Here is a 21,015-nt window from a genome sequence, read left to right as displayed (position 1 = left end):
AATAGCATCAAGAAACATCATAATCTAGGCAAAAATATATTAAAAATGTGCAAAACTTCTACACTGTGATCTAAAATGCCATTACGAGAAATTAAAGAAGATGAAATAAATGGAAGGATACCAGGTTTATGGATTAGGAGATAAAATGTATGAAGATATTTGTTTTCCCAAATTGATAAATAGATTAAATGGATTAAATGCAGCCCCAATCAAAATCCCAGCAGGATGTTTGTGTGTGTGTGTGTGTGTGTGTGTGTGTGTGTGTAAATTGACCTACAAACCAACAGAACAGTGGGCAAAAAACTTGGACAGGTATTTCACACAAGTAGTTCCAAATGAATAAATATATGAAAAAGTATGACAAGTGTTTCCTGTATTTGTATATACAGAGAAATGCACATTAAAACCACAATAAGAGACAACTATTCCTTCAGCAGCATTGACTGACAACATGAAATGCTGGAAGGATGTGCAGGGGCAAGACCTCTCTTGCACTGTGGGGGAGGGGGTATTAATTTTAATTTAACTTGTATGCTGAACATGGGTGTTCTAGAAGTGTGGAACATAAGTGCTCAACAATTAGAGCATACCTTTGATGAATCATGATCCCAAGTGTCTTTGTGAAGTTTTGCCATCTACCCACTTAGCTATAGAAAGTTCTCTCCTCTCAATATAGAACTCTGTAAGATCTTGGACAGCTAAAATGTCCAAGAAGCCCCAGATGCATGGAATGCATTTCGGTGAAGCATATGGGATTTGGGTGTTGTCGTGATAAACCTAACACGGAGTGTCTGAATAATGTTCACAAATAGAGGAAATCACCAAGGAATGAGCAGGTGTCTCTGCTTTGTTTTTTATTATGCTGTTGTCTTTAGGTTAGTTTGTGCTACACTTACGAAACCAGAGATTTCTTGTGCTTGGTGCTAACCATTATGAATGGAGGGGACTTGAAGTTTCACATCCACAACTTGGGCAACCCTGGCTTTGAGGAGGAGAGAGCTATTTTCTATGCCGCCGAGCTGTGCTGTGGCTTGGAGGATTTGCAGAGGGAAAGAATTGTGTACAGGTAAGAACAGCATGAACTCCTGGGGCCTGGGAGACTGTTCATCCTGAGCTTTAGGCTCCCACTGGGCTCCCTCCAGCCACCCAGGTGCCTGGGCAGGAGGGCTGTGGTGGAGCCCTTGGTGGCCATACATAGGGTCTGGTCACTCCCACCGTTGGGAATATGGTCAATCAGCAGTGGACCTTGGTTTTCATTTTAGTTCTCTTTGATCTCTAGTAGGTAGGTTTTATTTGTTAAGTTGATCAAATATAGGCAGTGTTAACTCATGTAAGCATGAGAAGAGCCCATTTCTAAATTAGTTCTATTTAGGACTCTGGGCTCTGTTCCAGCAAAATAGTGTAACAATTAAATGTCTCAAAATAATACTTTATTTTAATATTTTGCATCTTATAATTCACTAAAGAAAATTTAATAGGTAGAATTAAATTAGCATGATCAAATATTTAATTTTAGGGAAAGCAGTCCCTCCAGTTACCCTTTGGGTATGGAGCTCCTGAGCTCTGACACCCTTCTCAACCCTTCCCTGTGTAGCTCTGTCCCTTCACCTCTGTAAGGACATCTACTTTCAGGTGTGGACCATTGCCTACGACCATTTCTGACCCTGCCATTTTCCCTACATTCCAAGGGGTCTGTGTATCCCCTGCCCTCACCTACCCCATCCAGTTGTTCACCAAATCAGACCTGGATGTTTCCCTATATCCAGGCTTTGGGGTCACTGGCTTAGTTCATGTCTTCCTCAGGTTACCTGGCAGGCAGACAGTTGAATGGTCTCGCTGATGCCAGTCTTGCCCCGGTTCCTGCTCTGTGCAACTGATGACAGGCTTTCCTGTGGTGTGGATCCCATCCTGTCATAGCATCCCTAGCTTGGAGCCCTGTGGGCCTGGCTCTCCTGACCCTGTATGGTGCCACCCCCTCTGGTTTCTCCAGCTGGGTGTCCTGCACCCCAAATGGGGGCTGTCTGCTTTTGTGATGTACTCGTACTTCTTGAGTGTCCTCACATCTTCATACCCTTGCACATGCGGCCTGTTGGTTGAAGGCCTTTCTTCTCTGCAGCCCCTCCGCCTGCATTCAGAGAAAGTGTAGCTCATCCCTAAGTTCCCCACCCTTGAGAATGGGTGTGTGTGCTCCCCGGGGGCATCCTCAGAGCACCCGTGTTGTCCCACTGGAGGGCTGGTCATTCCAGCTGCAAGCATCTCAGAAGCCCTTTCTTGGATCCCTATTCTCACGAACTCTTGGCTCTGTCTCACGTTGCCTGGAGGCACCTTAGGATCTCTCCAAGGCTGAGTCACGGGCCTGGCCATGGGGCTGGGCAGTGCCTCTGAGGTGGTGCACTGGGGGCAGACTGCTGCCTTGGGAGCCATTCCCGTGGACACAGGCCATGTCACTACACTCACAAGGAGAGACAGGTGGCCCACAAAGCAGGGAGCAGGCCTGGAGGAGCTTGAATCCTCTTTCACTCTGGGAGCACCTGAGAGTTCAGTGCAGTTCAGTGCAGGTAAGCCCTTCTGCTTGCTTTCAGTGAAGATGTGCACCAGACCTCGTTTCATTGCTTGTGGCCTTACTGTGCTTCACACGCACTGCCTCTTTTACAGACGGAAGGTTTGTCACAACCCTGTGCTGAGCAGGTTCTGTCTGTGCTGCTTTGCCAGCCGCGTGGGCTCCCCTCATGTCTGCATCACGTGTCGGTCTTTCCTGGAGTGTTTCAAGCTGTTTCATTATTATACTTTTGACCGTGATCTCTGATCTCCGATGTTACTGTCATTTTTGTCTGGGGGCGCCACACGCAGCGTCCTTGTCTGGGGACACCACACACAGCGCTCACTGCCACACACAGTGTACGTAATCAGTGCGTGTTGTGCGTGTTCTCACTGCTTCACCCACCGGCTGTTTCCCTCTTTCTCCTCCTCGGACCTCCCTGTTCCCTGAGACGCAGCAATATGGCAGTTAGGCCAAACAATGACCTGTAATGGCCTCTAAGTGCTCAAGTGAAAAGAGTCACACATAGCTCACTTGAAATGAAAAGCTAGAAATGATTAAGCTTAGTGAGGAAGGGATTTCTGAAGCCGAGATAGGCTGAAAGGTAGGCCTCTTGTGCCAAACAGCCACATTGCAAATATTAAGGAAAAGTTCTTGAAGGAAGTTAAGAGCGCTACTCCAGGGACTACATGAATGATAAGAAAGCCAAACAGCCTCATTGCTGATAGGGAGAAAATTTGGGTGGTCTGGATAGGAGATCAGACCTGCCCCAGTATTCCCTTAAGCCAAAGCCTAATCCAGAGCAAGGCCCTGACTCTCAAGTCCAGGAAGGCTGAGGGAGGTGAGGAAGCCACAGAAGAAAATTCTGCAGCTAGCAGAGTGGGTTTGTGAGGTTTAAGGAGACACAGAGGGGCTGGGGGGAGCAGCACGAGCTGATGGAGAAGCTGCAGCAAGTTCTGCTGGTGATCCAGCTTGGATCGCCCATGGAGGTGGCTCCTAAACAGCAGATTCTCTACATGTAGACACAACAGCCTTATCTGGGGAGAAGATTCCATCTTGGACTGTCCTCGCCGGAGGACAAGTCCACCTGGCTTCAGAGGTTCAAGGGACAGGCTGGCTCCCCATTAGGGGCTAATGCAGCTGGTGACTTTCAGCTGAAGCCGGTGCTCCTTTACTATTCTGGAAATTCTTAGAACCCCTAAGAATTGTGTTAGCTCTCCTGTGCCCATGCTCTACCCATGGAACGAGACAGTCTGGACGACAGCCTATCTGTTCACAGTGAGATTTACCAAACGTCTCAAGCCCACTGTTAAGACCTACTGCTCAGAAGAAAAGGTTCCTTTTGAAGTATGACTGCTCATTGAAGTTGTACCCGGTCACCCAAGAGCTCTGGTGACATACGGCGAGATGAGTGCCGTTTCCCTGCCTGCGAACACTGCGTCCATTCTGCAGCCCACGGAGCAAGGAGTAATTTTGACTTGGAAGTCTTTTATCATCTAAGAGACACATTTTGCAAGGCAGTTAATGCCATGGATGGTGATTCCTCCACTCGATCTGGGTGGGGTACATTGAGAATCTTCTGGGAAAGATTCACCATGCCAGACGCCAAAATGTTCCCATGGCTCAATGTCAATACTAACAGGAGTTTGGAATAAGTGAGCTCCAGCGCTGGTGAGGACATTGAGGGGTTCAAGACCAAGTGGAGGAAGTCACTGCAGATGTGGTGGAAACAGCCAGAGAGCCAGAAGTGGAGCCTGGAGAGGCGAGCGACCTGCTGCCCTCGCAGGATAACAATTGCACAGGTGAGGACGTGCTTCCGTGGAGGAGCAAGGAAGGTGATTTCTTGAGCTGGAGTCTGCTTCTGGTGACGATGCTGTGGAGATGGTTGAAATCTGACAAGGACAGACACTTAGAACATTGCATGACCTTAGTTGATAAGGTGGCAGGGCTTGAGAGGACTGGCTCCAGTTTGGAGAGGAGTTCTGCTGTGGGTGAGATGCTACCAGATACCGCTTGCTGCAGAGAAATCATTTGGGAAAGGAAGAGTCCATCAGTGCAACAAATTTATTCTCTTGTTTTAAGAAACTGCCGTAGACACCCCAACCTTCAGCAACCCCCACTGTGATCACTCAGCCACTGTCAGCATCGAGGTAAGACCCTCCAGCAGCAAAAGATTACAGCTTGCTGAAAGCTCAGATGATGGTTGGCAGTAAAGCATTTTTTAATTAAGGCATTCATTGTTTAGGGGTCACCTGATGGCTCAGTCGGTTTAGCGTCTGTCTTTGGCTCGGGTCATGATCTCAGGGTCCTGGGATCTAGCTCCACATCTGGCTCCCTGCTCAGCAGGGAATCTGCTTCTCCCTCTTCCTCTTTCCTTCCCCCTGCTCCTGCTCTTTCTCGCTCTCTCTCACACTCTTTCTCTTTCAATAAATAAATAAATTTTTAAAAAGGTATTCATTGTTTTGTTAGACATAATGCTACTGTACACTTAATGGGTCTCAGTGTAGGGCAAACATAACTTTAATATGCACTGGGAAACCAAAAAATTCGTTTGACTCATTTTTTTGTGATAGTCACTGAATTTTGACTGCCTAGACCAAATCCCTGTATCTCTAAGGAGTGCCTCATTACTGGATTGGTTAGAAGATTTTCTTTTCCTCTAGCCTTTCACCTTGGGCTCCCGCTTACCCTCAGACAGAGCAGGGGAAAGGCATGGGCTGGCCAGCACTTAGTGGGAACTTAGTGCATGTCCACAGCACCCACCAGTAGGAGGCGCCTGCCATTTGTTAAATGGATGACCCGTGGCTTTCAGCCTCTAATGATGCGTCCCCTCTCTTAGGGGCCTGTGAAGCACCACTTTCATTCTTTGAAATTATTTCTTGTAGTCAGAAGTTGCCTCTTGACAACCTTTATCAGACCAGGTACCAGAAAGATGACCTTTCTTTTTGCAGACGGATGGTACAAATAAGAATCCTCTATCATCTCAGCACTCTGAGGTCAGAGAGGAGGCACGGAGGCTTGGCTTTGAGCCACCTGTAGGGTACAGCATGTTCCTAGTCAGAAGGAGAACCCAGGAGCCTCTTACCCTCGTCTGTGGGAGCTGCTCCAGGTGTGCCAGGCCTCACAGGCTTGCAGAATTCTTTCTAGTATAAATGATTTAAACTGGACCCAGGCCTGATCAGGGAAGGCTTTCGGGAGGACCTGGGATTCACCTGGCAGCTTGGCTAGATGGCTAAGATCAGAGCAGAGGGTAAAGGGATCATTCTTTTGGGGGAGATGTACGCCGCGAGTGCCTACTGGAGAAAGTGAGTAGAGGAGTCCACCTAAACCAGAGTGATCATAAAGACAGGAGGATGGGGCACCTGGGTGGCTCTGAGGTGGGTTAAAGCCTTTGCCTTCGGCTCAGGTCATCATTCTGGCTTCCTGGGATCAAGCCCTGCATCGGGCTCTCTGCTCGGCGGGGAACCTGCTTCCCTTCCTTTCTCTCTGCCTACATGTGATCTCTGTCTGTCAAATAAATAAATTTAAAGATTTTTTTTAAAAAAAGGAGGAAGGAAGAAGCAAACTTGTTGGCTTTCTGCTGCCCACCAGGCCCTACGCTGTGCCCTTCACATCTGTTCTTTATTTGGAGAACATGTTAAAATAGTTGCTAAAATGCCGTAGCATCCTAGAGGCCCTCCCCTTTTTTTCCAGATACGATTTTCCTGGAGCATTTCATCTTTTTTTTTGTCTGTCATCCTCTGCTGTTTGTTCAGATAAAATGCCTGAAACAACATTACGACGAACCACAGAGGAGTGCTAGGCTCAGGGCGGTGTGGGCACAGCCCTTCCAGGAGGGCAGGTGAACAGCAGGGAGGTGGCATCCGACCGTGTTGAGTGGCCCAGGTGTGTGGTTTTGGGGTATAGTAGTTTGTGTCATACCTTTAGATACATCTACTTGTAACATGGCTTTGTGTAAATTGTTCGGTGAGAAAAAGTGAGGGAAAGAAATCAAGTGTGCATATAGAGAGAGCCTTGAGAGATCATAGTTTTCAGTGTGCAACCATATATCTAAGAAGTGAGCTGTTTGATTCAAACAAACAATACATAAAGACACAGGTGTGGGCATGCATTTCCAATCCAGCTGGGTACTTTCCCTTCCAGCATCTTTTCATGACATTTTGCCCGTTCATTATGCGAAAGTTGGAAGGGGACTCTTGCCTTTGGGGTTTTAAATGTCCTTTAAAAATTAACCGAGGAAGGAGGCCCCGGGAGGCTCAGTCGTTAGGCGTCTGCCTTCGGCTCAGGTCATGATCCCAGGATCCTGGGTTTGAGCCCCACAGTGGGCTCCCTGCTCATCAGAAAGCCTGCTTCTCCTTCTCCTACTCCCCCTGCTTCACCGCCCCCCCATGTGTAAAATAAGTGAATAAATAAAAATCTTTTAAAAAATTAACTGAGGGGGCGCCTGGGTGGCTCAGTGGGTTAAGCCGCTGCCTTCGGCTCGGGTCATGATCTCAGGGTCCTGGGATCGAGTCCCGCATCGGGCTCTCTGCTCAGCGGGGAGCCTGCTTCCTCCTCTCTCTCTCTGCCTGCCTCTCTGCCTACTTGTAATCTCTCTCTGTCAAATAAATAAATAAAATCTTAAAAAAAAAAAAGATTTAAAAAATTAACTGAGGAACATAGTTTCTGTAAAATCAGATCAACTGAAATGCTTTTCGTTAGGGACAGACCCCGTGAGTGCCCTAACACCATTTGAATATTAACATGCGGGAATGACTAATTCCTTATTAAATAGCACTTGAGTCTATGGACAGTGTGGTTGATCCTTGAACAGATGGAGATTAGAGCATCAACCCAGTCGAAAATCCACATGTAACTTTTGACTCCTCCAAAATTTTGCTACTCATAATCTGCTGTTGCCTGGAAAGCTCACTGATGACATGCAGCTGATCACATTATTCTGTGTGTTCTGTGGACTCTGCCCTATGCTCTTACCATAAAGCAAGCTAGTGAGAAGGAAATGTTAGTTAGAAAATTGTAAGGAAGAGAGCATGTATCACAGCACTGGGACTGTAAGAAAACCCACACGTAGGGGGACCTAACCCGTCCACACCCATGTTGTTCAAGGGCCAGCTACAGTTTCTTTTCACGTAAAAGCTTTTCCCAAGACTGGCCTGCAGCATCAGGGAAGTCTGGCCCAGCAGCGGCTGGCTGTGGAGACCAACCTTCTCCTTGTTCCTCATTCTCTCTGGAGATGGCATATTTTGCTTGCCATTGTTTGGGTAGTGAAGTGTCTTTTAAATTATAAGAATTATTTTACCTAATAATGTAGTCTGTATGCAGGGGAATAAGGCAAAAGGCTACGAAAATTTTAAAGACTTGGCTTTTTAAAATGGTTTCATTTTTGCCACTATGGAAAACAGTAAGGAGGTTCCCCCCAAAATTAAAAATAAATGCCATATTACCTAGCAACTCCACTTGTAAGTGTATTCTAAAGGATATATCCACAGTATGTCAAAGAGAGGTCTGCATTTCCGTGTTCACTGCAGCATTATTCAGAATAGCCAGCATCTGGAAACAACCTACATGTCCATCGGTGTGTGGGTGGGTGGGTAAAGAAAATGTGGTACATGCATCCTCAATGGAGTTATTATTTGGCCATGTGAATGAAGGAGGTCCTGTTACGGGTGACAACCCAATGGACCTGCAGAGCTTCATGCTACGTAACATAAGCTAGACACAGACAAATACTGCATGGTTTCACTGGTATGTAGAGTCTTTTTTTTTTTTTTTTTAAGATTTTATTTATTTATTTGACAGAGAGAGATCACAGGTAGGCAGAGAGATGGGCAGAGAGAGAGGAGGAAGCAGGCTCTCCATCGAGCAGAGAGCCCAATGCGGGGCTCGATCCCAGGACCCTGAGATCATGACCTGAGCTGAAGGCAGAGGCTTAACCCACTGAGCCACCCAGGCACCCCAACTGGTATGTAGAGTCTTAAAAAAAAAAAAAAAGTCAAACTCGTGGAAACAGAAAAATCACTAAGGGCTGGGGGGTGGGGGATAGGAAGAGGTTGGCAAAATGGCACAAACTTTCAGCTATAAGATGAGTAGCTATAGATATAATGTAAAATATGAAAACAGAGTTGGTAACACTATACTGAAGAATTGAAATTTGTTAAGGGACTGAGACTTAAAGGTTCTCACACCAAAAAATGTGAGCTGGTGGGTGTGTTCATTAACTGGTGTGGGAGAATCCTTTCACAATTTTAAGGGGAAATAAAATTCTCAATTTCATTGCATTTTCTAGCAATTACAGAAAGAATACAAAAACACCTAAAACCGACAATAAATGAGTGAGGGGCCAGAGATGCTTGTGTTGGCTGTTTCTCAGTGTCGTCGCCTGTCATGTTCCAGAAGGGTCAGCCTCCAGGCTCCCTCCTAACCATGGCCATGTTGTCTTGGGCACATTCATCTTTGAAGAGCTCACACTGGGGAAGAGGGGCATCATTTCTCTGTCTCTGTACATCGACCTTTCTGCACATCCCATACAAGTAGAATCAGCATGTGGCCTTTTGGTTCTGGCTTTTTGTCCACTACCATGATGTTTCTCTGGTTCATGCATGTGTTAGCATTTATCAGTACCTGATTCTTTTTTATGTTGGAATAATCCCATTGCCCTTTTGCCAGTCGATGGGTATTTCAGAGTGGTTCCACTTTTTGGCTGTTATAGAGAATGCTGCTGTGAACATTGGTGTATGAAGTTTTGTTTGGACGTATGTTTTCTGTTCTCTTGGGTAGATACCGACAAATGGAGTTTCTCAAGAGCATGGAAAATTCATGTTTACCTTTTTAAGACCGTTTCAAGCTCTCTGCCAAAGAGGCTGCACCATTTTACATTCCTTCCAGGGCTCCAACCCCTCACATCGTCTCCAACACTTGTTAGTATCTCCCCGTTTAATGCTAGCCCACCCCAGTGGCCGTGAAGTGACGGCTCATGGTGGGTTTTGTGTTGTTTTGTTTTGTTTTGCTTCTTGGTAGTTTTGATTTGCATTTCCCTGATGACTGATGATATAGAACATCTTTTCAATTACTTATTGGCCATCTTTACATATTCGTGGTTAAATGTTTATTCCAATACTGTATCCACTTTCAGTTTGGATTATTTTGTCTTATCAGGATTAAATGGCAAACATTTTTGTATATTCTGGACACATGTCCTTTACCAGATGTAAAATTTGCAAGTGCTTTCTTCCAGTCTGTGGCTTGTCTTTCCATGTTCTTAATGTGTCTTTTGAATTGCAAAAGTTTTTAATTTTAGTGAGGTTCAATCGATCAGGGTTTTGTTGTTGTTGATTATGCTTTTGGTAGTTTCTCTAAGAAATCATTGTATAACCAGCAACTTGAGGATTTTGTCCTGTGTTTTCTTCTAAGGATTTTATGGTTTTAAGTCTTATCTTTAAGTTTAGGACCCACGTTCAATTTTTAGTACAGTGTAGGTGGCTGAAGAGTCTCCATCCCAGTACCATTTATTGAAAATACTGTCATTTCCCCATTGAAATTCCTTGGCACTTTTGTCTAAAACTGATTGACTGTTAAGAGGGCAGGTTTATTTCTGGACTCCCAATTCTATTCCACTGGTCTGTATGTCTGTCCTGCTGACAGTACCGTACTGTCTTGATTACTATAGCTTTGTGGTGAGTTTCGAAATTGGGAAGCATGAGGCTTCTAACTTTGTTCTTTTTTGAGATTGATTTGCCTATTCTGGGTCCTTTGCATTTCCATATGAATGTTAAGATGAGATCTTCTGACCTTTGAACACAGGATGTCTTTCCAGTTACTTAGATATGCTTAAATTTCTCTCAGTAATATTTTGTACTTTTCAGTATATATATCTTATCCTTTCTTTTTTTTTTTTTTTTTTTGCTGTTAAGCTTCATTTTGAATTTATTGTTTTTGATGCCATTTCAAGTACTGTTGTTTCCTTTTTATTTATTTTGTTTATTTTTATTTTTTTATAAAGAGAGCATGAGCAGGTGGGGACGGAGGGAGGAGGAGAAAGAGAATCTTAAGCAGGGTTTACACTTAGTGTGCGGAGCCTGATGTGGGGCTCAGTCCCACGACCCTGAGATCATGACCTGAGCCAAAATCAAGAGTCAGATGCTTAACCAACTGAGCCACCCAGATGCCCCTATAGTTGTTTTCTTAATTTTATTTTTGGACTATATTGTGCTAGTGTGTAGAAATATGTCTCATTTATGCATATTGGTCTTGCGTCCTCTCTCAACACTTTTATTAGCTTTAGAAGTTTTGTTGTGAATTCCTTAAAATTTTTTACATGTAGAATCATGTTACCTGTGAATAAAGACAATAGATTCATGTTTGTTTATTTTTCTTTCCCAGCTAGAATCCTGCTGCTTCTCTTGGTACTTCATGAGAGGGAAATTTTGGGTAGACATACAAAAGCTTGAATCAGTGCACCCTCCTGAGTCTTCTAAAGCAACTAGAAAAAGCAGTAATTAAAAACCAGCCTGATGAATGCTGTGTACATTTATATACAATGAATAGAGATAAAAGACTATTTGAGAATGATGTCACTGAGGTCAGATCTGTCCCTTCCCTCCCACCAAGTGTCCTCTGTGTCACTGTCAGAGTCAAAATCTCAAGTTTGCAGACTAGAGGGTCAGGCTTAATATTGTAATTCTTTTATATTTTAGAACATGGAGGTTGTAATTTTTAGCTGATACCAAGTTCAGATATTTAGTGGATAATAAGGTCTTCAGTTATTTTTCTCTCACTTGGGTTTGATTTTATTTTATGCTTTTTAAAATGTAGATTCTTTGGGTTACAAAGCTGATTCTCAGATTGAGAGCTGAATTTTGATACCTACCTTAATCATTGGATCAGTTTTGCTTTGTCTTGATTTGTGATCCAGAATCTTCACAAGACATTTCTCTGCAGTGAAAGCTTTACTGTGTACTCTTAGCAATAAATCCAGTGTTCTATGCTGGTTTCAGCCCATCAACAACCAGTCTTATGTCTGGACCAACCCTTGTGATCCTTATTATATATCTACAAGATGCAGCAGTAGCCATCAAGAAACTTTGAAAGAGAAAAAAGGCTATTTCTTCTAAGTTCTGGCAATTCCGTGCAGTACCTGGGACCACACAGAGATGTCTGGACGTGCAGGGGTTGGGGAGAGGGAACACATGAGCATGTATGTGGGCCTAGGGTTTTGCAGTTATTGGGGGCGAACGTGGGGGCCTAGAGGCTCATAGTCTCACTCTTTATCGGTGATTTTAAAACATAAGAATGGGAACTTAAAACATTAGAAGAGAAAAGAAAAAAAAAACACCAAGCCACCCAAATGGTCAGTTATTTAAATAAACCAAGATCTCTAAAACAGAGGAGCCTGGGATGGGGGTGGTCTGGTTTTTCCAGCCAGGCAGCCGGCAGTGTGTTTATTGAGAGAGACATCTTTGAAGTGGATACCTCAGGCACCAGAGCTGGAGTCAAACACTGGCATTACAAAAAAAGGAAAATCGCCAGGGCTAACACTACAGTGATTGTGGAATCCAGGCTACTGTGGTTTTTTAAAAAATGCTGAAAGATAATGCACTTGTCCGGAAAGTGGCCCTCCATGCACCCTCACTGTTCTGGCTGGGAGTTAGCTGACATTGTCCTTGACAATCATGGCATCTATCAGCAGCTCCCAGTGGATCTGGACACTCTACACTCTACTCATGTGGGTCAGGAGTGAGCCAACAGGATCAAGAAACAACTCTTTGTTATGAAGGAGGGGCATTATGCAGGGAGCTGGTATGGATGCTTCCGAAGGGTTAGACCATCTTCTGGGAAGAGCTTTCTTCTCTTAAGATAGAAAATTATTTACAACAGAAGTTCCTTGCCTCTTGCTTACTTAGGGGAGGAAGGATGCAATCTGTTGCTTCAGGAGAGGATGTGTTTGGAGTAATGTATTATGGCCCTGGTTTTCTGCAGTGTGTTCCTGGAGACAATAGAGGTCCTGAATCTACCCTGTACTGACGCCCACACGAGCTGAGAGAGCAGTTGTCAAATGCTCACAACTGTTAACTTTAAAGTAAAACTGCCCTTATTTCCCCAGCAAAAATAGGTTTATTCAGGAATAGCAGAGAAGTGCATTGTGGAAAAATCAAATTTAGCAAAACCACAAGAGAGTCTGCAAAACGAAGGAGGGGGGGCTCTTTTATAGAGGAAGGGGGGGTGGGCTGTTATAAACAGAAAGTCCATTGGGGTAAATTGAGAGCTGGAAGTGTGGTGGCCTCTCATTGGCTGGTCTATGGCAGTCTCACTGACTGAGCTGTGATGACCTCTCATTGGCTGGGCTATGGCAGTGTCTCATTGGCTGGCTGTGTGGCAGTCATTCATTGGCTGAGCTGTGGCGGTCTCCCATTGGCTGGGCTGTTGCTGGGGGAGAAGGAAACCCTCCTTCGTCCTGCTGGAATAGTAAAGTGGTAGGTAAGCTAAGGTAATAACAGGTGTAAGGTGCATGTCTTCCGGTTGGGTCCCCGGTTGACCAGCAGCATAGGGCGGGAGTTCCCCTGCCCGCCTCCAGACTCCATTCTAAACGAAGTTCCCTTTTATTAATTTTCACAACACTAAAAGTACTTGTTCAATCAGGATGATTTCTAGAGTTTTATTTTATTTTTAAAAAACATTTTATTTATTTATTTGACAGAGACAGCGAGGGAGGGAACACAAGCAGTGGGAGTAGGAGAGGGAGAAGTAGGCTTCCCACTGAGCAGGGAACCTGATGTGGGGCTTGATCCCAGGACCCCAGGATCATGACCTGAGCAGAAGGCAGCCACTTAAGGGCTGAGCCACTCAGCTGGCCCCTAGAGATTTATTTTATGATGGTGAACAAATTAAACTTGTGGTGTGTGCCCTTTTACTTTGTTTCCATGTAGCTCCGTATTTGAATAAAACCTTCCTCTATCGTATAAATAACAAAAATGCTGCTGCATATGGTCACAAGATATAGAGCACTCTGGCACACATTTTCATCACAGCAACCTCACAGTCTTTTGAGGAATCCTATCTATTTATAGATAGATCATCTCTGGTCACCTTCCTCGTGAGTGATGGATAGTGATCCAGGTCTTGTGTTCTGTGCTTGGGCCCCTCACTCTTTTCCATAACAGGAGAGAGAACCTGAATCTTGACTTGGCAGTTTTATTATGTTGTTACATTTCTCAAGAGTTCTTTCTTAATTCAAAAGGATGATATTTCTATCTGTCTGGAAGGCTGTAGTTGGAAATTATTAAGGGAAATGGGTGTTTAGCTATGCATTGGATCTCTTTTTCTAGTGAACGAATTGTGGAATGAAAAGTAGATGATATCATCCACCGTAAGGAGAAGGCAGCGCAGAATAGCGGTGGGAAAGAAACCTTTTGTACCTATACTTTTTCAGTAGTGAATTGGCCCATAGCAGCCATTAGACTGTACACGTTATTGCTATCACATTAGATTTTTCAGTAGCAGGAGGGATCGTTTGGTCATTCCAGAAATAAATATTGGATCCCAGATGTATGCACACTTCTTAGTTGCGTGCAACACGCACATGGTGGGGAACAAATTGGATCTTGAAATCCTTGTTCTCAGGAAACTTATAAACTAGAGACTAGAAGGGGCATGCAAACGAACACAGAGATGGAGGTATGCTTACCATTTACAGTAAGTGCTCAAAGGATAATCTCTTGTTTCCATCATTTTTGGAAACATGGAAGTTAATTTAAAGTAAGAATGGCAGGTCTTAGTGTTTAAAAGAAATGTTCATCTGTCTATGACCCACATTCTTCCAGATTGGAAATTTCTGCCTCATAGTACCTGTCTCTAAAAACAATAGTAACTAGGAGACCCATTCCCTGGAGACTCATAGGCAGGTCAGCTTTTCTGCAGTGGGGAGCATGGTGGGATGACAAGTGATGAGGACAGACCTTAGATTCTTGCCCCAAGGTTAGTGAGTCATACTATCTTGAGGAATGTTTAAGGGAACACTAGGGAGTGAGCCAAAGTTCTTTTTGCTTTGGTTCCCTTACTCTGCCCCTTCCTGATCAAGAACATTGCTCCCTTGGGGCGCCTGGGTGGCTCAGTGGGTTAAGCCGCTGCCTTCGGCTCAGGTCATGATCTCAGAGTCCTGGGATCGAGTCCCGCATCGGGCTCTCTGCTCAGCAGAGAGCCTGCTTCCCTCTCTCTCTCTCTGGCTGCCTCTCCATCTACTTGTGATTTCTCTCTGTCAAATTAATAAATAAATAAAATCTTTAAAAAAAAAAAAAAAGAACATTGCTCCCGATGCCTTCTGATCAGATTGGAGCTGTTTCTCAAGACCATGGTCTATTGAGGATGCACTGAAGTTCTGGCTATGCCAGGATTTAGGAAACCCTGACCTGTGGCTGGGCTGGCCCTGGCTGTTCTCTTCCCCTGACTCCTATAGTGTGCCCAGCAGGCTGTGCATGCACAGCCTCACTCCCCAGGAGAGGCTGGTTAACTGGCAGGATCCAGAAGGGAGGGAGGGGATAGTGGGAGACAGAGGGTCACCAGGAGAAGGCAAGGTACTGGGATGCAGGTGTGTGCTGGGACAAGGGAGGAAAGCCATGCAGATAAACCATAGACCAGACAGAGGTTCAAGCCTCGGGCTCCAGAAATCAGCTTCTCATGGTCATTCATGCCTCAGTAACAGGCTGGGAAATGGTATCCAAAGGCAAGTGCTTTTTTTTTGTTGTTGTTAAACAAGAAGAGGATGGGCATGCAACCAGCAAAATGAGTTTCTGGTGCCCCAGAGCATGAAGGTATAAGATCAGCTATAAACGGCTTGAGAGTACAACAAATGATACACAAGTTGTACCCAAGTCAGCAGGCTGTGGGGCGGAAGGTTGTACGATATAAGAAGACAATCTCACTTCCTTTCATCTTAGCATTAGTCGGACCCGTCTGAGTATGCTGGCCTTCGTTTGTGTTCCTGGCATAAGACCATGATTAGATCATCACTTAGCAATCCAAAAGGAACTGACAAGATCACTAGGAAAGCCCTTCCCTGGACAGTTGAAGAAGCCACGTCCTGGAGGCTGAGTGGCTGACCAGCGACGAGGCATTATCCAGTGTCCTCCACACAAGGTCCACGCCCAAGCTTGGAGATGTGCAAAGAGAGCTGTTAAGTTAATTAAAAGCCCGGAGAAACCATGAAGGAAGGTGCAAGAAATGACAATACATTGGCCTAATGCGGTGGCCACATTATACACGCCAACATACCCAATGTCCAGCGTTTGCGGTGGGGCAAGCACTGTGTTCCAGCTTGTGATTTAGCTTCCATGTGACCCACTGAACTTGGCTGGTCCTCAAGACCAGCACTCTGTCTTCAGCTGCTTCCCAGAGATTCTGTGGCCCTGACAGGAGACGGTGCCTGTGACATGCATGGGCACAGTGGTGGCGTGCAGGGCAGGTGTTGGATGCATCTCTGACATCATTCCTGCTGCGGCTGTTACAACACACTTCCTTTCAGAGCCCGCTGACGCACAGTGCATGGGGACAGCTCAGTGGACGGCTGACCCATGCTTGGAGCAGGGAGGTGCAGGACATCCCCGGAGACATTTACGTAATTTGGGGGGCAGCTGCTGTGTTAATGTTGAGCATCAGCCTACATAAGCAAGGAGGCTGTGGCGGTTCCAGGTTAAGGAAGGCTACTTCGTTCTTAATAACATTTATAAGGATTTTTTTTAATACAGAAAAGAATAAAGGGAAAAGCAAAAATGCTTTCCATCCCACCCAGATGGTGCAGGAGCACATGTGCATGGCTCAGAGGTGCAAACACAGAAGCCATCTGCCCCTTGGCCATGGCTCCTCTCTGCTAAGGGGACTGTGACAGCGGTGGCATGGCTATCCCTATAGGAGGGTTTCTCTGATGCCACTCAGGCTGTGTTCACATTTCCCTCAGCTGCCAGGCTTGCTTCTCATCTTTTCCTGGGGATGTGGGTTTGGGCCTGAGCAGGTTTTACACTAGCTGTGGCCTCTGGAAGGGCTCACTTCAGGTAGCTCCTGCCTCTGACTCTTTACACAGCTCTCCTGAGTCCAGCCGCTTTCCGTCTTCTCTTGCTCTTGTGAGGAGGTTCTAGTAATCTGGCCACAGAGGGAGGGGCAATGCTCAGGGGAGATGGGGTGTTGTGATAGGGCTGCATTTGAAACCACAATTAAATATAAATCCTCGAAATGTAAATTTTTTTCTTTCAAAGGGAAGTAGAACAAATAAGCAGTTTGGAATACTACATTTAAGATATTATAGTCTTTAGTGACTTGTATTTTTATTTTATTTTATTTATTTGACAGCGAGAGCATAAACAGGGGAAGCAGCAGAGGGGGAGAGAGAAATAGACTCCATGCTGGGCAGGGAGCCCAATGCAGAGCTTGATCCCAGACCCTGAGATCATGACCTAAAGCCAAAGGCAGCTGCTTAACCATCTGAGCCACCCAGACACCCCTAGTGACCTGTATTTATTTGAAGTCTGTGGTATCCCTCCTTCATAATAAACTTCGAGCTGTTGTGGCTATTGATCACAGGCTTCCTGCTGCAAGGCTGAGCTCCCCCAGCCCTGCCTCGCTCAGGAAGTGGGTGGGTGTGGATCACGCCCCAGTACAGGGGAGGACACTGAAGCCTAGAGTGGTTCAGGTCACATGGCGGAAGAGCAGCAGAGCTAGGATTTGAATCTGTGCCCATCTGATCCCCCAAAGCTGAGTTCTTCCTGGTATGGGAAATTTTCAGTTGTTGACATTTTAAAAAGTGTATGAATGATAAAATAAATTGAATCAAATTCATTAAGGACTAATTCCTTACTACGGGGCTGTACCTTTTATCACTGAACTGTCTCAGATCCGTGGACCTGGGCGGAGCACACAGTTGTCATGCGCACGCTGTTGGCTGGGATGAAACCTCTGTGGCATCCTCGTCCTTCCCAGGGATGGCATGACGGTTTTGTTATCCCCTGTTCTCGGTGCTGCTCATAGTAGAGACATCTGTGGTTATTTCTGCTGGGTGAATGAATCAGTGTTGCCTTCTGAATAATTGAGCTTTTTGTTGTCTCTTCCTTTGTAGAGACTTAAAGCCTGAGAATATCCTCCTCGATGACCGCGGTAAGTAAGTGAGCTTTTCATATCAAAAGCATAAGACTTTGTTAAGAGGGGTTTGGTTGGGTGCCTGGGTGGCTCAGTGGGTTAAGCCTCTGCTTTCAGCTCAGGTCATGATCTTGGGGTCCTGGTCCTCAGCGGGGAGCCTGCTTTCCCCCTCTCTTTTTGCCTCTCTGCCTACTTGTGATCTCTCTGTGTGTGTCAAATAAATAAATAAATAATCTTTTTTAAAAAAGAGGGACTTGGTTAGAGAAAGTTAATGTGGGCTTAGCCCATTGTTGCAGAATAGAAACAACAACGAAAAGGGAAGCTCTTTGGTACGTGTTCTTTTGAAAATACAACAGAGATAACGTTGTCATTCCCCTGTATTTAGGCAAAAAGCAAAGTTGGTCATAATTTTCAGTTAATAATTGAATTTTAAAGCATATTAAAATAAATTCACTGTAAGAACATTTTTCTCTCTCATACTGCTTGCTGTTGGTCCACATCTTGATTTTTCCCTTAGAAGTGTATTTCCACCCAGGAGCTCCTAAGAATTTTCCTTTTTTAAAAAATAACAAAATGAGAGGCACCTGGGTGGCTCAGTAGGTTAAAGCTTCTGCCTTTGGCTCAGGTCATGCTCTCAGGGTCCTGGGATCAAGTCCTGCATCGGGCTCTCTGCTCAGCAGGGAGCCTGCTTCCTCCTCTCTCTCTCTGCCTGCCTCTCTGCCTACTTGTGATCTCTGTCTGTCAAATAAATAAATAAAATCTTTATTAAAAAATAAATAAAAAATAACAAATAACAAATGAGGGGCACCTGGGTGGCTCAGTGGGTTAGAGCCTCTGCCTTCGGCCCAGGTCATGATCCCAGGGTCCTGGGATAGCCCCGCATCAGGCTCTTTGCTCAGCAGGGATCCTGCTTCCCCCACTCCCGCCTGCCTCTCTGCCTACTTGTGATCTTTGTCTTTCAAATAAATAAATAAAATCTTTTTTAAAAGAAAAAAAATAATAAATGGTTGTTGAATTTTGTCAGTGCTTTTTTCTATCAAAGTGATTATATGTTCTTTTTTCTGTTAGTATAGTTAATTTTCAAATAGTAAACTAACCTGTAATTTCTGAAGTAAGTCCAAAGTGGGCATAATGAGTTATTTTTTACATAGATTGCTAGTTTCTCTCTTCTGATATTTTGAAGATGAGGCTGGCTCTGTTTTTCAGGGCCCTGGATCACCATGTCTCTGCAGTGCTGGAAGCACCAGAGTCCTGCTGTGTCTGTGTCACTGCACACTCTCTGGGAGCCCAGAAGTCTTGGCTCAGCTCCCAGGTGCTCCCAGCCTCCCCAAGAGTCCCAGGTGGGAGCAGCCGGAGAGTGGCTGTGTGTGTCCCCCACGCCTAGTGAACAGCCTCTGGTTTGACCAGGGTTTATAAATGCTTCTGGGAAAATACTTGTGTCCCTTGCAGCTCCCCTCTGATTGGTTCTCCACACAGGGTCTCAGTGAAGCACATCCAGGAACTGCCATGGCTCACAGATGCCCTTAATGTATAACTTACGTGCACCTGTGGTCAGTAGTAGTATGGGCCACCATGACCTTGGCTACCTTGTCCCAAAGCAGGTGCCAAGTGTCATTTCTTTGGTGCTTACTGTTACTTATTCTTTAGATACTGTGGACCTGGTCACATTCTTGTTAAGAATGGAAAGGAATGACAGAACTTTGTTTTGCTTTTTTGATTTCAAGAGACTTTCAATCTTTTCTTTTTGCTTACCTACTCTTTTAATTTTAAAAAGTGTAATCCTAGCTATATTTTGTGACTTATAAATGCAATGGATGGTAGGTTTTTTAGTATCCTGCATTTAAAATTCCCAAGAACTAATTTCTACCAGAAACAATAGAACATAGGAGCAACTCTCTCCTTTCCCATCTTGACAGCTTGTCAGTGTTTCTGTTTTTGTCTGTAAAGCATAACCTGACATTTGTGGTGAAATTAGGTTTAAAAGAGATGATTATCGGGCGCCTGGGTGGCTCAGTGGGTTAAGCCGCTGCCTTCGGCTCAGGTCATGATCTCAGGGTCCTGGGATCGAGTCCCGCATCGGGCTCTCTGCTCAGCAGGGAGCCTGCTTCCTCCTCTCTCTGCCTGCCTCTCTGCTTACTTGTAATTTCTCTCTGTCAAATAAATAAATAAAATCTTTAAAAAAAAAAAAAAAAAAAAAATAAAAGAGATGATTATCAAGAGAACGACAGGCCGGGGCGCCTGGGTGGCTCAGTGGGTTAAGCCACTGCCTTCGGCTCGGGTCATGATCCCAGGGTCCTGGGATCGAGTCCCGCATCGGGCTCTCTGCTCAGCAGGAAGCCTGCTTCCCCCTCTCTCTCTCTGCCTGCCTCTCCATCTACTTGTGATTTCTCTCTGTCAAATAAATAAATAAAATCTTTAAAAAAAAAAAAAAAGAGAGAGAGAGAACGACAGGCCAATATCTCTGATGAACATAGATACAAAAATCCTCAACAAAATACTAGCAAACCGAATCCAAGAATACATTAAAAAAATCATTCACAACAATCAAGTGTGATTTATTCCTGGGATGCAAGGGTGGTCCAGTATTCACAAAATAATCAATGTAACATATCACATCAATAAGAAAAAGGATAAATCCACATGATCATTTCAATAGATGCAGAAAAAGCATTTGACAAAGCACAACATCCATTCATGATAAAAGCCCTCAACAAAGTAGATTGAGAAGAAACATACCTCAACATAATAAAGACCATATATGAAAACCCACAGCTAATATCATCCTCAGTGGGGAAAAATTGAGGGCTTTTCCCCTAAGGTCAGGAACAAGACAGGGTTTACTCTCACCACTTTTATTCAACATAGTACTGGAAGTCCTAGCCACAGCAGTCAGACAAGAAAAAGGAATAAAAGGCATCTAAATTGGTAAGGAGGAAGTAAAACTTTCTGTATTTGCAGATGACATGATGTTATATATAGAAAACCTTAAGGACTCTGCCAAAAATCTGCTAGAGCTGATAAATGAATTCAGTAAGATTGTAGTATACAAAATCAATGTATAGAAATATTTCTATACATTAATAATGAAGCAGCAGAAAGAAAAACTAAGAAAATAATTCCATTTGTAATTATGCCAAAAATAATAAAATACCTAGGAATAAGCTCAACCACAGAGGTTAAAAACCTATACTCTGAAAATTTTAAAACATTGAGGAAAGAAATTGAAGATGATACAAACAGATGGAAAGATATTACATGCTCATGGATTAGAAGAACATATATTATTAAAATGTCTAAACTACCTCCAAGCAATCTACAGATTTAATGCATTCCCTATCAAAATATCAATGGCATTTTAC

The 21,015-nt window shown here is 44.5% G+C and overlaps 1 protein-coding gene across 2 annotated transcripts in view; it reads left to right on the top strand.

The window, feature by feature from the left end:
- The window catches only part of GRK4 (G protein-coupled receptor kinase 4), a 111,099-nt gene that overhangs the window by 65,406 nt on the left and 24,678 nt on the right, over positions 1–21,015 (top strand). For both annotated transcript variants that reach the window (XM_059166575.1, XM_059166586.1), the window contains exons 7-8: positions 876–1,066; positions 17,637–17,674. In XM_059166575.1, coding sequence (XP_059022558.1) covers positions 876–1,066; positions 17,637–17,674 — 229 coding nt within the window. The remainder of the gene's footprint in view (positions 1–875; positions 1,067–17,636; positions 17,675–21,015) is intronic.

The sequence above is a fragment of the Mustela lutreola genome, chromosome 1, assembly GCF_030435805.1.
Source record: "Mustela lutreola isolate mMusLut2 chromosome 1, mMusLut2.pri, whole genome shotgun sequence".
NCBI classification, from domain to species: Eukaryota; Metazoa; Chordata; class Mammalia; order Carnivora; family Mustelidae; genus Mustela; species Mustela lutreola.
This window is presented reverse-complemented; position numbering and strand designations above follow the sequence as displayed.